The following is a 17,644-nucleotide window of genomic DNA, read 5'->3' as shown; positions in this document are numbered from 1 at the left end:
TGTATTGTAAGTATTTATTTATTTCGGATATGATTTAATAAATCAAAAAAAATAAAAACAATATAGTGATGTGTTTCAAACATGTATACAGTTACAGTTTTACATTCCGAAAAGGATTAGGAAGAAGCACAGCTTATTTATTCCTACCACTTTTTAGAAATAATTTCTAAAACAAAAATAAATAGCAATACAGTTCACATCCATCCATCCATTTTTCAACCGCTTGTCCCTTTCGGGGTCGCATGAATATAATAAAAGACTGTATGGTTCACATCATTTACTGAATATGTGATAAGATGATGTGTCATATAGACTGTAATGTTTCCTCATGTCCTGTAGGTGGCAGCAATGCACATTACAAGGTTTTGGACATCACCACACATGAAGTGAAGCTTTTGTACATTTTGGATTTTCAGTGTTTTAAAACAGAGAAAAATCAGGACCTGATGTCCAAACCTCATGACAAAACATATTTTAATGCTTGTATGACAAAGAGTTAATGCTTGATAATACTTGACATGACTTATGTTTGCTAGATTATAGGTTTTGGTGTGGGTTTGCTGGAGGGCGTTGATCCTAACCCTGCAAACTTTGTCGGAGCTGGAGTGGTCCACACTAAATGTTCTCAGGTGGGATGCACTGCTACGCTCTTGGAAGCCCATCACACTAGTGATATATATAGATATATATATTAGCTTTTTGCACTTTTGAAGGTCAGTATGACATCACACCCGAGACCTTTGCCATGGTGCCGCCTTTACACTCTTCTTCTACACACACTTTGTACTGTAGCTCACTCTGGTGCCTTTGTCTCACTGAAACACTAGCAGCACAGTGCCTCACTACTTCTACCTGAATGCACACACTAAATATTTCTATTTTCACCGCCTTCACTCGCTCCTTAAATGCTCCTCACTGCCTTAGGAGATATTTTTTTCCCACTGTTTGAAAATAAAACCGTCTCCTCCTCAAGGCCAGGTCCGTCTATTCTATACAATTACTGAAATATGTATCGTCTTAAACAGTGGTTCTCCATCTTTAAAAAAAAAGAACCTCTAAGAACCTTCATACTTTTTTGATCATAGACTTAGACAAACTTTAATGATCCACAAGGGAAATTGTTCCACACAGTAGCTCAGTTACAATGATGGAAAGTGTAAGGATGGAAAGGACAATGCAGGTATAAATAAACTAAATATAGTGACATAAAATATAACATTTATGCAATATTTACACAATCTATGTACAGTATTTACATCATATATGTGCAGTGAGTCTTATTCTACGTTGTGTAGTTTTTTCTTTTAAGTAAGAGACACTCCACCATTCCGTCATTTATTGGCCACCTGTTTTGGAAACACGAAACACATAAACAGGTCTGTACTTTCCTGGCGGAGTGATACCTCATCAGCTAAAGTCCGATAGAAGAGGAAATAAACAACATTCATTCATACAAAAATATTAATTTAAATTACATTAACAACAAGGTTTTATCACACACAAAAAATAATAATACACAAATCCACATACCTGTTTTGGAAACGCGAAACACTTTAACAGGTCTCTACTTTTCTGGCGGAGTGATACCTGCGTAAATACCATGTGTAATTATGACCAAACATTTCAAACATTCGACGCTCTAATCCTTACTTAACAAAATTGTGCATAAAAAAATACTTAAAACAACACATCAAAGGGTCCCGAACCAAAAGGAAAAACAAAACCGACATGAAAACAAGAAGGAAACACCAGGAACACAGAAGGATGACACAAGAGCACAGAGCTCCTGCCACCAGCAGCCACTACAGCGGCAACATCTTGGGGGGAAAAATAAATGATCCAGTTGTTGGAGAATTTGTCAGCTCATGTTGCTACAACCTCCATTTTTTGTTTCAAAATGATCTTTTAACATAGATGGTTTCCTTAACTCCTTTTTCAAACTATTAGTTATTTCGGTTTAAATAAATTGTCTTTGTTTTCTCCCTGAACTCTTCCTTCTTTTTGAGATGTACATTTCTGTCATATGTAGGACTGATTCTTTACCAACTCTTGCTTCACCTTCTAATTCCTCCCCAATCACTGAGTGTCGCTCCACTCAGGAAGTCATCTGTTTTCACATTTTCTCTGAATTTTTCTGCTGATCTTGCTGATCATTGCTGGTATCTGAAAGTTCAGTGATAGTGTTTAAGTGTGTTGAAGAGGAATGAAGTGCAGGAACAGAAGCAGTGAGTCGCATGGCTCCTTCTGAATCCATCTTCTCATCCTCAGTCAACACATTCAGTCCTAAAACACACCAAAAAAGGGAAAAATGCACAACATTCTGAAACGGGATAAAAAAATAATATCATGAAGCAGAACACAATAAGTGTAATGACTTAGTTTACCTGAGTTGGAGGGAAGAGTGAGTACTTGGTCTAAGAAGGATGTCTTTTCATCACGCTCTTTGGACACTGAAACAACAACACAAAGATAATTACATTCCAATCACCTTAGTGAGGTAAGGAAACTAACATCCCAACAAGGTATTAATTACATTTAAATAAATAACTAATGTGACTTTGATTGATTGTCTTTTGTCATGTCGAGTTTCTGTACCCTTTAGATATTGAGGTGTTATGTATAAAACACAACACAAGATGACCAGAATGAAGATACAGACTAATATGATAATCAGATGAACATCTGATCTTTTACCTGCACAGAAAAACAAAAGTCAAACTCAAATCAACTTTTCAAAGTACATCATATCCAAAATAAGATTTAAATATGTAACACCTCGATTTCACAGCCATCATTATTGATTATAATTACCCAGGAAGCAGTCCTTAGCGGTGAATGAAGCCGTTTCATTGGTCAGAGGGTTGCTGACATCACAACGATAAACTTGATCATCATCTTCATTCCTGACAGTTATTGTTAAATTTGGTCCAGTCTGCTCCTTTCCTGGTGAGCTCCACTTCAACTTTAATAAATGAGGATGTTTGGACTCTGTTGAGCACACAAGTGTCGCCTGCTTTGTGTCGCTCATCTCACAGGATATGTTGGGTTTGGATACTTTGTCTGTAAGAAAACAGAAGGATGGTCAACATGAGGTCAGATGTTTGTTTTTTTTGTTTTTGGGGTGGAGATTCATGTGGTGTTGAGTCGTGTTCACATTTGAGCTCAAATGTAACACAATCAACACTATTGTTAATGAACCTAGATTAGACAAGTTAATATTTATAGTGCTCAATATTTGTGTTAAAATGTTTATGAATGGAAATGTAAACTTACCTATAACTTCAATTGTATACAGCAAAGTACGAGGCTCGTTGTTTATGTTCATTTCTAGGAGATAGTCTCCACTGTCTTCATATGTGGCGTTTTTGATGGTGAGTTCTGCAGAGACCCGGTCCAGAGTGATTCTGTTCTTGTATGAAGAAGGCACATAGTTCTCCGTGCCAGTAAAAAATACCACATCATTTTCATTATGTAGCCAGATAAATCTAATAGGTTGTTCAGAGATGGATGGCATGAAGTGTATGTCCTGACCCTTCAGGAAATATTTCACATCCTGTGCAGAAACTGTGAAAGGGACATAAACAGATAAATAGTCTTCAGCTGTAGTGGTGCACCATTAAGACCCTTTTTTATAAACAAAACACAAGAGACTTTAATGTGTATAAACACAGCATTATCTACTTTGCAGGATTGTAATGAGAGTAATTTCCATAACAGTTTGTGGAAATGATTAAGTTTGAAAACGCCCTGTATGTTAATGTTGATGATATGTTGAACTTTTATACATCAAGTTAGGGCTGGTCGATATGGCCTTTTTTAAATATCTCGATATTTTGTAGGCCATATCACGATACACGATATATATCTCGATATTTTGCCTTGGACTTGAATGAACACTTGATACATATAATCACAGCAGTATGATGATTCTATTTGTCTACATTAAAACATTCTTATTCATACTGTATTAATATATGCTACTTTTAATTTTTCATGCAGAGAAGGAAATCACAACTAAGGCAATTGACCAAAACTATATTTATTAAACAGTTATTAAGCAGTGGCACAAACGTTCATGTCATTTCCAAAACAGAAAGTGCAGGATTGTCAGAAACATTTTAAGTGTCAAATAAAAATGAGCTGCATAATAAGAAATCATAGTATTCGTCCTTTGCTATGTGGTAGGTTACTACGGACGTTATTAAATTATATTTTTTTCATACGGTGTTGATGCAGAAATGTTTGCCTCGGCATTTTGATGGTGTGGGCGTGTGGCACCGAACGGAGATGTTGACATGCGAAGTAAGCACTCTTCATTCCCTAGCAGGTGACTTTTCAAATGATGCTAAATATTAGCAGTAATGCTACTTTTTGTAGCAACGCTTGTGCCGCATGCTTGACTTATTACGGTTGTCTGTTCGACATCTTCCCACTTGAAGTCAAACCACTGCCAGACGCTGTACCCCCTGCTGTTTTTCTTGGGAATTAAGTCTTCGTTCATTCGCACCTTCTTTCTCTCGTATTACCACTCGCACGGCTCTGCTAGCTAACGTCATGGGTAACACGGGTAACGTTACCCATATGCTAGCTATAGCATATGGCATCACATTAGTGCCAAAAATCCAAGCGCATAAAAACTGTTATCGCGCGCTGATTCTCCACTTCGTGCGCGCGCACGACATCCTTTTGCGCGCACGCCGTCTTCGTTTTGTCACTTTGTGGGCGGTTATTCTTACACGGCCCCTCATTTGTGATTGGTCAGGTGAAAATAGCTGAGGGCCAATCAGAAGTATAGCAGGGCGGGTCATCGTCAATATGTATCAAGATAATACAGCTCTTGTCGACAAACACATTCTAAAAAGTCCAAATTTAGTGGAGTTGTGGAAAATGACAATTGAATTTTCTCTAAAAGTGTTTGAAGAAGGTAATGTCTCATCTGTTGAGAGAACATCACATAGTTAATGAAGTGTCAAGATCAATATCTCTCTCTTCATACACATACAACCAGTCCACAGATGTTAGTCAATGATGGAAATTATATTTTCAAATATGTTTTCTTTCCTCACTTGTCTGTTTTTAAAAAAAAAAATTATTTATTTAATATTTGTATATGTAAATATCGAATGTATGCCACAATACGTATGTGACATTTGAGGTGACGTGAACTTGGTTGAAAAAGACAAAACCTGGTGACTAATGCCTGTCATAACAGCAACTGCGTGAGAACGTCTACTCGAATATCACGATATAGTCATTTTCTATATCGCACAGAGACAAAGCCGCGATATATCATGTGTATCGATGTATCGCCCAGCCCTACATCAAGTGTTGTCAATGTTTTGGATACCATTGCTCCTGTCAAAGTTAGAATGGAGAAATGAAGATTTGGTCTGGGCACAGAAAAGGGATGCTGCAGAACTGAACGGAACTGGTGCAAGTCAAAGCTCCACAAGTCCATTATGAGAACAAGACTTTGTGTAGAACAATATTTAGTTTGCTAGCAAAACACACAACAGGTGCAACACAACACAACGCTAGATCTTCTTTCTATTTGTACAAAGTCTTCATTTATAAAGAATTATAGGAAAAGTAACATCAGAACTTACCTGCAGTGAAAGTCCACATGAAATAGACCAGAACATGTTGGTAGTCCATTATAGACGATTCACTTTCACCAATTTTACCAAACTAGTTTGCTGTCTTTTGATTGCTTTTCACTGAACACAGCAAATGTAAAAGTGAAAGCCAGATAACCTGCAATACCTGAGAGTCTTAAATACTGATTTTCAAAATACGAGCATAGCCAGAGCAGTCATGGTATATGTAGCTGTACACTTAATATTGTGTACCTGCTTCTTACATGCATAACCTGAGAGCCCTAAAAATGTGTTCATCTAATAGCAACCAGGACCTTGGTAATAGACTTGGTCAATCAATGACTTGCTGGCTGGCGGACTGGCGAATGAGAGGAGAGGAGAGGACAAACAGGAGAGGTTTAGGGGCTGAAAGAGGAAGTAAACAAGGAGCGTATTTGTTTAGTGCGTGTGCGGCGCCTATGTGTATCAGCCCAGATCAGTACAGATGGCAGAGTTAAAAATATGTATTTAAAAAAACAACCAAAAAAGCTAGTTCCATACATTAGGCAAATTAATGAATGATATGATATGAATAAACACTCTATGTTTCTTAATTTTACCTCGGACAGTTGGACCCGATCATTTTATTGATGACAATGGTACATGTACTATACATATACAATACTCTGACAATGGTACATGTACTATACATATACAATACTCTGACAATGGTACATGTACTATACATATACAATACTCTGACAAAGGTACATGTACTATACATATACAATACTCTGACAATGGTACATGTACTATACATATACAATACTCTGACAAAGGTACATGTACTATACATATACAATACTCTGACAATGGTACATGTACTATACATATACAATACTCTGACAATGGTACATGTACTATACATATACAATACTCTGACAATGGTACATGTACTATACATATACAATACTCTGACAATGGTACATGTACTATACATATACAATACTCTGACAATGGTACATGTACTATACATATACAATACTCTGACAATGGTACATGTACTATACATATACAATACTCTGACAATGGTACATGTACTATACATATACAATACTCTGACATTTATAACAAATCGAACCGTTTGGAAATGAGTTGAAGTGGAGAATCAGCGCGCGATAACAGTTTTTATGTGCTTGGATTTTTGGCGCTAATGTGACGCCATACATGTACTATTTAAATAACCATAACTTGCTCAATTTTCAACTAATTTCCAAACGGTGCGATTTGTTATAAATGTCAGGGTATTGTATGTATATGTTTATTTAAATAGTACATGTACCATTGACATCAATAAAACGATGGGGACCAGCTGTCTGAGGTAAGATGGCCGCTACGCTGGAGAAACATGGAGTGTTTATTCATATCTATGATGAAAGGTCCATGGCAGTTCCCTGGGATTAAAAAGAAAAGAAATCATGTTTTCATGGGGCTATCATGGCTGAACAAGTAAATCTTACACTATTATCTCTCAGATTTAATTTGCCTAATGTATGGAGCTAGCTTATTTTGTTGTTTTTTTTAAATACATATTTTTAACTCTGCCATCTATACTGATCTGGGCTGATATCTCATTTTCCATAGTTTGAGTTGTTTGCAGAAACGTAAATACTTTTTATAGTAATATTAAAACCATATTCATTAATTGTAGTGATGACCTGTCATTCATTATTCTACTAAAATAGTCATTGCAATCATAACATCAATAATTAGGCCCATATGCTAATCATGTGGTCCTGATATGAAGTACGCATAGATAAGTGGGTTCGGGTAGACTCTGGTGTAAACTTAAAGTAGATAGAGGAAAGAAAATTAACAAATGAATCACATTAACTATGTGATGTTCTCTCAACAGATGAGACATTACCTTCTTCAAAGACTTTTAGATAAAATTCAATTAACATTTTCCACAACTCCACTAAATTTGGACTTTTTAGAATGTGTTTGTCGACAAGAGCTGTATTATCTTGATACATATTGACGATGACCCGCCCTGCTATACTTCTGATTGGCCCTCAGCTATTTTCACCTGACCAATCAGAAAATAGGGGCGGTCTAATCATAACCGCCCACAAAGGACCATTACGAAGACGGCGCGCGCACTCACGCACCGCGCAGGCGCGAAGTGTACACATTGTGCGAGAAAACAGGATGTTAAAAGGCACAACCTTGAGCAATCAAGCGATAAAATTCTGCTTATCCTTGAATTTACCATTAATCCATTTTCTGTCTGTTACACTATACCGCTTGCGAGCGTGAGTGACCAAGCACGTCATATTTTTAGACAGATGATTGCAATGCATACTTGTTCAACAGAAATACCTTTTACACTGACGTGATATAAACAACTTTAAAATTCTTACTAATATGTGCCACACTCTGTGAACATACACCAAATACATTTCTGATAAACATCGACTCTGTAACACATTATAAACGCAAGATAAGTGTTAGAGCCAAATACACTTTCTGTCAAATTGATGACGTCACTAAAGGGGTTGGCTCCAAGGCCAAGTGCCTGTCTATTTAGGGAGGAGTCAGGATCTTGCTCAGGTGTTGCTGAGTAGAGGCGCAACAGTTTTTGACTGTGCCAGGCTAGTGTTTGTTTGCTCCCGTGTATTTTCAGTTTTTGTACAAAGTGTGTTATATAAATGTGACTTTATGAAATTAAATATTTTTATTAAAACATGGACACAATTTTGGACATCAATTATTAGCCGGCTGCACACGTCTGAACTAGCTTCACTTATATTCGGCAACCAGTAGCAGTAATAGTATAGGACTTTACCGCTACATTTAAGTCAAAAACTGCCTCACCTAAAAGCGAGTTGTTTATTGGGAAGCAACAAGCTGCGAGGCTTGTTTTGGAAGAGGATCGCACCTGCCGCTGTCAGAGTTTGATTGGCAGCCGGCGGCGGAAGAAAGGGATCGGCGAAGCGGCGGACACATTCCTGCAATCAAGCTCTGCATCGACAGCTCCGAGTACCACTGGAGAGCAACAGGGTCACTCATCGGGGACAACAACAACAACAACAACAACAACAACAACAACAACAGCACCTGCAGATCATCCCATCGGACCAAGCCGCGCGCATGCGTGGAGGAGGACGCGGAGCAGCGTTGAGTGTGGTATGTTTTAGCGGCGCGCCCACTTAATAAAAAATAAAAAATGGCCATTGTTAAATTGTGTGCACACAAATATTGAAAAATCAATTTTTTTGGGTGACTATTTGACTTGACTTGCGTGCGGGTTGACAAACTTTGATTTTTCCAAATGGAGGAGGAGGGAGCACACGCATGCGCAGATGAACATAAACAGCCACAAGGGGACACTGTGGCTGAACGTGACAATGTTGGACAAGGGCTTGAAGGGAAAAAACGTGTGGTAAAAATGGCACCCAAGGCTCTAGGTCACGAAATTGAAAGTTTGCACGGGGAAATAAAATCAAAGTTGCAAAGACTCTCAATACTAAAAGAGGGGGTCATTGCTGTGATAAATGATGAAACACGTTCACATGAGCTAAAGGAGGAATTTAGCGTGGATTTATATCATGAAATTGGAAAAGTGCACATAACTTTGTTGTCTCTGTTGCCAGAATATGAGAGTACTAAACATGAGACTTGGTACAAAGCAAAAATGTTGAATTTTGATGGTTTTATTGAAAAGGTTGACCGGTTGATGTGTTTTAAAAGTGATGATGATGATAATGATGATGATGATGATGATGATGTTGAAAATGAGGGTTCCGCTGTTGATGGTTTTGAAAATGAAAGTGTACAACCCCACAACAGCATTTCAAATGTTCCATCTATTGTCTTATCAAAGGTTATTCAATCCACAGTCTCAAACAAAAGCAAAATGTCTTCCACTTCTTCTGCTCGCATAATAGCAGAGGCAGATAAGGCAGCACTTGTCGCCCGTGCTATTGCTTTAAAAGAGATCCATGCATTGGAGGCGCAGGCAGCAGCTCTAAAGAGGGAACAGAAGGAACAAGCAGAGGCCATAAGGAGGAAAAAGGAGCAAATGGAGTTGGATGCTGAAATAGCAGCCCACGATGCTAGATTGTCTGTCCTCCATGAAGCCAGTGTTGCCGGCAGGAGCGAAGAGTCTGATGGAATGGAGTCCTATTATAGGTAAAGGACAAAACCAAAAAAAGGGCCCACTCCGCCTGTACAACAACGTCAGCCATCTCTTAAAGCTGCTCCTTCAGAGCTCCACACAGCCAAGAATGCCCCAAACAAGGTCCATTCACACCCTCAACCAAACAACCAACCACTTCGCTCATCAACTTTGGATCCTGTGGAAAACCAATCAAGGCAAAATTTACCTCAAGCATTTCATTCATTTCAAGGCAACACAATACCAGGTGAATTCCACACTGTATTAGAGGCAAAATGAAATGATGACACTCCTGGTTCAAGCACAAACCTCCCAATTACTTCCACACAGACAAATTCCGTTTTTTGAAGCTGACCCATTGCAGTTTCAGGCTTTCATAAAAGCTTTTGAATATTGTATAGAGGCAAAAACCAATGATCGTGGTGACTGCTTATACTATCTGGAACAGTTCACCAAAGGACAGCCCAGAGAGTTGGTGCACAGTTGCCTCTATATGCCTACAGAGAGAGGCTATGCTACAGCAAAACGCCTACTAAGGGAACACTTTGGAAATCCTTCAAAAATAACAGCTGCCTACCTGGACAAAATTATGGTATGGCCAAACATCAAGGCTGAAGATGTAAAAAATCTCCGAGCTTTTGCACTGTACTTGCGAGAATGCTCCAATGCCATGGATGATCTGCAGTACTTGGACGAGCTCAACATGCCAGCTAGCATGAAGATGCTCATACACAAGCTTCCATACAAAAATAAGGGACCAGTGGAGAGGAAAAGCAGCCGACATTGTTGACCAACAAAAGCGACGTGCTTGTTTCACAGACATTGTTAAATTTATTGAACAGCAGGTCAGAATTGCTTCAGATCCTGTCTTTGGCAACATTCAGGACATCCCTCGAGATAAAACAATAACCAAACCCAAGCCTATACATCAAAGCAAATCACAGTACAGAAGGAACAGTTTCGCAACTCATGTGACAGTTGCCACTAGACCTAAACCGGCTGCACACCTCAATAAATTTGTGAATACCTCCAAGACGAACTCTATTTCCTGTCTTTACTGTAAAAGTGAACATGCATTGGAGCACTGTCTGATACAGGGGCGTCGCCAGACAGATTTCACTGGGGCACGTGCCCCACTGTTGATCTGCAGTGCCCCAGTAAAAATTTCACCAATACAAAAAAAACGCTTCAGAGTTTTAAGTCTACATAACATAAACAGCGCACATACTACTTAGTATGGTAATTGATTGCTACTGTATTCACTCCACTTAACAATGAACACATGGCTAATTAATATGGTAATTTATTCACGTGTGGATCAAGACTTCAGTTGAGAGAGAGAAAGAGACAGAGAGAGAGAGGATGAGAATCACTGCTGAGGTAGGTAACGTTAGCCAGCAACAATTTGTTAATTACATCATTTTGATTTGTTAACTACATTATTTTGATTTTGATTTGACTCAAACTGTAACTCCTAGATGGATTTAAGAAAGTTATTCGCCCGCAGCAGAGAAGAAGCAGCAGGAATGAGAGATGTAAGTGAAGTCCTAGCTAGCTAGGCAACATCATTGTCTTAAGTTGATGCTAAGTTAGCTAACGTTATTCCTTGTATCAAGACAAACATATTCATTTGCTGTACGAGCTGTCGGGGGAATTTCCAATGAACATGAAACATAATGTTGGTTATTGTCTGCTGGTTCTGCATCAATGATGATTTGGAGTAAGCATGTGTGAGTTGAGTGCTTCTCAAATGGTTTATCTTCAGGAAGAAAAACATGTTTCCATATCATCAAGTCGTGAGCCAAATTTTTAAATCATTCAAGTTTATTTCACAGAAAAATAGCACAGTAAACTTGTCTTGTTAATCGGTGTGACTTTGACTAAAATAATCTTGTTTTGTCACCAGAAAAATGGCTACAGCTAAAGCATCTGGTTTTGTTTCCAGAAAAAATGTCTGTCCAGATTGATTGACCACTTTGCAAAAATGAAAACGAGACGTTACAGTTTACTTCTCAGAAAATGATTCCCTGAACAGACACACAACAGTTGTTCATTTATTCTACTACTGTGGCTTTATTGTTTTGTGTATATTTTATAGTTTTGTGTATCTGAAATAGGATTAGCCACATTGCCATAAATGGAAATTAAATAATATAAAAGAACCCAGAGATGTAGGGGTGCTTTATTTTTTGTTTTACTTTTGTAGATGTTAAATTTGCAGATGATTACTGCAATATATATTTCAAAAAGATTCATTGCTCTTCCTTTTTTCTTTTATCAGTAGCAGTTTAGAAGTCTGGAGTAAAAAAGTGCACAAGTAGGTCAAATGCATTAGTTAATTTCAGGTGGTTAATCAAAGATCCATACAACATAATCTGATATGATATCATAGTTTAAAGCACTATTTATGTATTTTTAATGATAAATAAGTGCTAAAAATGTTTTGGCTTGCGCGCTTTGCACGCTCACATGAATTATTTGTGCCCCAGGTGTGCCCCAGTACAGTATTAGGTCTAGTGACGCCCCTGGTAAGAACTAGAGTTTCTTAAGTAAAATTAAACATTTTATTAACGTAATACATGAATTATGGGGGAAGAGTAAGTTTTACTTATGTTTCCTCATACTATTTAAATGTTTAATAGTTGTACTACATAAACCTAAAAATATTACATAATGTTTACTCTGAAAATGTAGTGTTTTGAAACGCATGCTAGACGACGCATGCGCACAGCACAACAGGCTCTGTCCGACTGACTCTGCTCCGGCCGTTAGGATCACTTCACAGAGTACTGCACGGTGGCATTATGGGTAATTCTTATCTTGCGTTTATAATGTGTTACAGAGTCGATGTTTATCAGAAATGTATTTGGTGTATGTTCACAGAGTGTGGCACATATTAGTAAGAATGTTAAAGTTGTTTATACCACGTGAGTGTAAAAGGTATTTCTGTTGAAGAAATATGCATTGCAATCGCCCTTACACGTCGGAACAAATAACAACACCCGTTTTGAGCATGAGATCGTGTGAAAAAGTCTAACAAAACCCACAACACGAACGTTTCCCCTCCCACGCGCAGGGGAAGTGGGGACTGTTGCAGAAATGAGTGTTGGTCCTCATCCTGTTACCTGCGACTCCAACCTCACAGTGGTGTCAAGAGTTAAAATGCAAAACCAAGTCACCACACACAATATACTCCCCAAGCAAAAATTAATATTTAACTCGTGGATTTCCTCCTGATACTTCAAAGTTTGAATATTTGATTAATTTGTTATTGTTATTTTATTTGCAAATTTATTATTAGCCTGTGGAAAAAGTTTATTTTGATATTTAATTTAAAAAGCTGCAATTAGAAAAGAGGCATTCAATTTTTATTTACATTTTACTTGATATGTCATTGATATTTTTTAATGTCGACTTGACATGTCACTATAACTTTATACAAGCCTTGCTTGTTCAATATTCAATACAAAACTTGTTTGGGTCCCTATTAAAAGGTTAATTCGTTCAACCTTGGCCCGTGGCTCTGTTCAGTTTTAAATTTTGGCCCACTCTGTATTTGAGTTTGACACCCCTGAGATAGAGGAAAGAAAATTAACAAATGAATCACATTAACTATGTGATGTTCTCTCAACAGATGAGACATTACCTTCTTCAAAGACTTTTAGATAAAATTCAATTGACATTTTCCACAACTCCACTAAATTTGGACTTTTTAGAATGTGTTTGTCGACAAGAGCTGTATTATCTTGATACATATTGACGATGACCCGCCCTGCTATACTTCTGATTGGCCCTCAGCTATTTTCGTCTGACTAATCAGAAAATAAGAGCGGTACCATTAATTGATTAACGTGGATCCCGACTTAAACAAGTTGAAAAACTTATTCGGGTGTTACCATTTAGTGGTCAATTGAATGCGAGTGTGAATGTTGTCTGTCTATCTGTGTTGGCCCTGCGATGAGGTGGCGACTTGTCCAGGGTGTACCCTGCCTTCGCCCGAATGCAGCTGAGATAGGCGCCAGCGCCCCCCGCGACCCCAAAAGGGAATAAGTGGTAGAAAATGGATGGATGGATGTACGCAATATGCACTGAACCGTGCAATCCAGTCCAATCCAATCCAATCCACTTTATTTATATAGCACATTTAAACAACAATAACGTTTCCAAAGTGCTGCACAGCCATGTTAAAAACAATATTATGCTCCACCAATGACTGAATAAAACAAAAAATGAATAAAAATAAAACCAATAAAAACAATATAAAAACAAATATGATTAAAAACTATTTTAAAGGGTAAAATCAATTAAAACAGTAAAATAGAAATCAAAGTGTATAAAAAAACACAGAGGACAGAGGACCACACAACTCACGTAGTGTTAAAAGCCAAAGAATAAAAGTGGGTCTTAAGACGAGACTTAAAACACTCCACTGTGGAAGCAGTTTGAACATGGAGGGGCAGAGTGTTCCAGAGCTTAGGGCCGACCACAGAGAAGGCCCTGTCTCCCCTGGTCTTAAGTCTGGTCTTGGGCACCACGAGCTGAAACTGGCTCTCGGACCTCTGAGCGCGCGCAGGAATGTAAATTTGGATAAGGTCCGAGATATACTGAGGTGCCAGTCCATGTAAAGATTTAAAAACAAACAGCAATGTTTTAAAATCAATTCTAAAATGAACAGGGAGCCAGTGCAAACTCTGAAGAATTGGGGTTATATGCTGGCGTTTCCTGGCCCCTGTTAAAAGTCGTGCTGCCGCGTTCTGGACTAACTGCAACCGGGAGAGAGCTTTTTGGCTAATGCCAGCATAAAGTGTATTGCAGTAGTCCAGGCCACTTGAAATAAAAGCATGCACGACTTGTTCAAAAAGGTTAAAAGATAAAAACGGTTTAACCTTTACTAAAAGTCGAAGGTGATAAAAACACGATTTTAAAACGCCATTGACTTGTTTGTCTAGTTTAAAATGGCTGTCTATAGTGACGCCAAGGCTGGTGACTTTGGGACGCACATCATTTTGCAATGGTCCCAAGTCAGTGAGGGCTTGACCAAAAACTAAAATTTCCGTTTTTCCCTCATTCATTATTAAAAAATTCTGGGCTAACCAAGCCTTGACGTCACATAGACAGTTAAGAAGGGGTGTCAGGGGGCCGTGGCTTTTTGAAATCGGCATATAAATTTGGCAGTCATCTGCATAAAAGTGATAAAACACTCCATGTTTCTTAAAAATATCTCCAAGAGGGAGGAGATAAAGGGCGAACAGGATGGGGCCTAAAATAGATCCCTGGGGGACACCACAGTAAAGAGGGGCAGAAGAGGAGGTGGCGTCCCCCAACCTGACAAAGAAGGACCTCTCAGACAGGTAAGATCTGAACCACCTGACACCCACACAGTCTCTCAGGCGGTCTAAAAGAATTGTGGTGGACTGTGTCAAAGGCAGCTGTCAGATCTAAAAGCACTAAAATGGCAGAGCTGCCAGAATCAGACATTAAAAGCAAGTCATTAAAAACCTTTAAAAGTGCAGATTCAGTACTGTGCAAAGCTTTGTATCCAAACTGAAATGGATCTAAAGTGCTATTTTCATCTAAAAAAGGCTGCAGTTGTGCCAGAACACATTTCTCCAAAATCTTTGACACAAAAGGTAATTTGGAAACGGGCCGATAATTTGACAAACTTGTCGGATCAAGACCTGGTTTTTTAATCAAAGGCTCAACAACAGCTTGTTTTTTACAAAAGGAGGGGACACAGCCAGAAATCAAGCTGCTGTTGATAATGTTCCTAACAGACGAATCAATAGTGTCCCAGATTTCTATCTTCTAATAAAAGTATCAATCAATCAATCAAAAGTTTAATCATAACCGCCAGCGAAGTGCAATTTCGAAGACGGCGCGCGCGCACACAGCACACGCACTAACCACATCCGCTCCTTGTTAACTTCCTCTTTCAGCCCCTTAACCTCTCCTCTCCTCTCATTGGCCAGTCCGCCGGCCAGCAAGTCACTGATTGGCCGAGTCTATTACCAAAGTCCTGGTTGCGATTGGATGGAAACCTTTTGAGGGCTCTCAGGTTATTGAGGGATGCATATAAAAAACACGCGCATAATATTAAGTGTACAGCTACATATACCATGACTGCTCTGGCTATGCTCGTATTTTGAAAATCAATATTTAAGACTCTCAGGTATTGCAGGTTATCTGGCTTTCACTTTTACATTTGCTGTGTTCAGTGAAAAGCTATCAAAAGACAGCAAACTAGTTTGGTAAAATTGGTGAAAGTGAATCGTCTACAATGGACTACCAACATGTTCTGGTCTATTTCATGTGGACTTTCACTGCAGGTAAGTTCTGATGTTACTTTTCCTATAATTCTTTATAAATGTAGACTTTGTTCAAATAGAAAGAAGATCTAACGTTGTGTTGTGTTGCACCTGTTGTGTGTTTTGCTACCAAACTAAATATTGTTCTACACAAAGTCTTGTTCTCATAATGGACTTGTGGAGCTTTGACTTGCACCAGTTCCGTTCAGTTCTGCAGCATCCCTTTTCTGTGCCCAGACCAAATCTTCATTTCTCCATTCTAACTTTGACAGGAGCAATGGTATCCAAAACATTGACAACACTTGATGTAGGGCTGGGCGATACATCGATACACATGATATATCGCGGCTTGGTCTCTGTGCGATATAGAAAATGACTATATCGTGATATTCGAGTAGACGTTCTCACGCAGTTGCTGTTATGACAGGCATTAGTCACCAGGTTTTGTCTTTTTCAACCAAGTTCACGTCACCTCAAATGTCACATACGTATTGTGGCATACATTCAATATTTACATATAGAATTATTTAATAAATAAAAATATATTTTTTAAAACAGACAAGTGAGGAAAGAAAACATATTTGCAAGTATAATTTCCATCATTGACTGACATCTATGGACTGGTTGTATGTGTATGAAAAGAGAGATATTGATCTTGAAACTTCATTAAGTATGTGATGTTACAGAGTAATTGTATTGACATACTGCGCCACCTTGTGGCAGCTACAGTGCCTGCACCTACAACATATCACAGAGTCAGGTGTGTTTACGTCACTTGTACTTCCTACATGCAGCCTGAATACACGTACTGAGCCACAGCAGGACTCTTGTCGTCTATAATGCACCACACATTATAACAGATGTTCTCTCAACAGATGAGACATTACCTCCTTCAAACACTTTTAGATAAAATTCAATTGGGATTTTCCACAACTCCACTAAATTTGGACTTTTTAGAATGTGTTTGTCGACAAGAGCTGTATTATCTTGATACATATTGACGATGACCCGCCCTGCTATACTTCTGATTGGCCCTCAGCTATTTTCACCTGACCAATCAGAAAGGAGGGGCCGTGTAAGAATAACCGCCCACAAAGTGCCAAAACGAAGACGGCACGCGCGCACATAGGCACCGCGCGCACGCAAAAGGGTGTTCCGCGCGCACACGAAGTGGAGAATCAGCGCGCGATAACAGTTTTTATGCGCTTGGATTTTTGGCACTAATGTGATGCCATATGCTAGCTGTATCTGCAATAGCTTCCAGGTAATGTGACCTATTGACCCCAAATATTGCAGGATAATAGTCCTATATGGGTTGGTTGAGATACACCTCTTATATTTCAATTTCAATGCTTTTCACATTTTATATGAATTTATTAGCTCAATTACCGTAATGTGTAACGTATAGGCGCATTTCAGATTCAAGTGCGACTGGCTTGACTGCAGTAAAATGCTGAGGCAAACATTTCTACATCAACACCGTATAAAAAAATAGAATTTAATAACGTCCGTAGTAACCTACCACATAGCAAAGGACGATTACTATGATTTCTTATTATGCAGCTCATTTTTATTTGACACTT

At 38.6% G+C, this 17,644-nt stretch overlaps 3 protein-coding genes across 5 annotated transcripts in view; 2 read left to right on the top strand and 1 right to left on the bottom strand.

Moving 5' to 3' along the window:
• Nucleotides 1-1,593, bottom strand: part of LOC133548057 (uncharacterized) — a 51,048-nt gene extending 49,455 nt beyond the window's left edge. Inside the window, exon 1 of one of the 2 annotated variants that reach the window (XM_061893486.1) lies at nt 1,531-1,593. The gene's annotated coding sequence lies outside the window, so the exon portion shown is untranslated. The remainder of the gene's footprint in view (nt 1-1,530) is intronic. The other variant, XM_061893473.1, reaches the window with a different exon arrangement.
• Nucleotides 1-17,644, top strand: part of LOC133547997 (T-lymphocyte surface antigen Ly-9-like) — a 280,939-nt gene that overhangs the window by 144,997 nt on the left and 118,298 nt on the right. The gene's annotated exons all lie outside the window — the stretch shown is intronic.
• The window catches only part of LOC133548174 (CD48 antigen-like), a 160,771-nt gene that overhangs the window by 139,710 nt on the left and 3,417 nt on the right, over nt 1-17,644 (top strand). The window contains exon 1 of one of the 2 annotated variants that reach the window (XM_061893520.1): nt 15,829-16,082. The exons of the other annotated variant lie outside the window; for it this stretch is intronic. Coding sequence (XP_061749504.1) covers nt 16,034-16,082 — 49 coding nt within the window. The 5' untranslated portion in view covers nt 15,829-16,033. Of the gene's footprint in view, nt 1-15,828; nt 16,083-17,644 lie in introns of those variants that run through there. 2 annotated transcript variants of the gene reach the window in all.

The sequence above is a fragment of the Nerophis ophidion genome, linkage group LG02, assembly GCF_033978795.1.
Source record: "Nerophis ophidion isolate RoL-2023_Sa linkage group LG02, RoL_Noph_v1.0, whole genome shotgun sequence".
Classification (NCBI taxonomy): domain Eukaryota; kingdom Metazoa; phylum Chordata; class Actinopteri; order Syngnathiformes; family Syngnathidae; genus Nerophis; species Nerophis ophidion.
The sequence above is the reverse complement of the archived record's forward strand: the minus strand, read 5'-3'. Positions and strand labels throughout refer to the sequence as shown.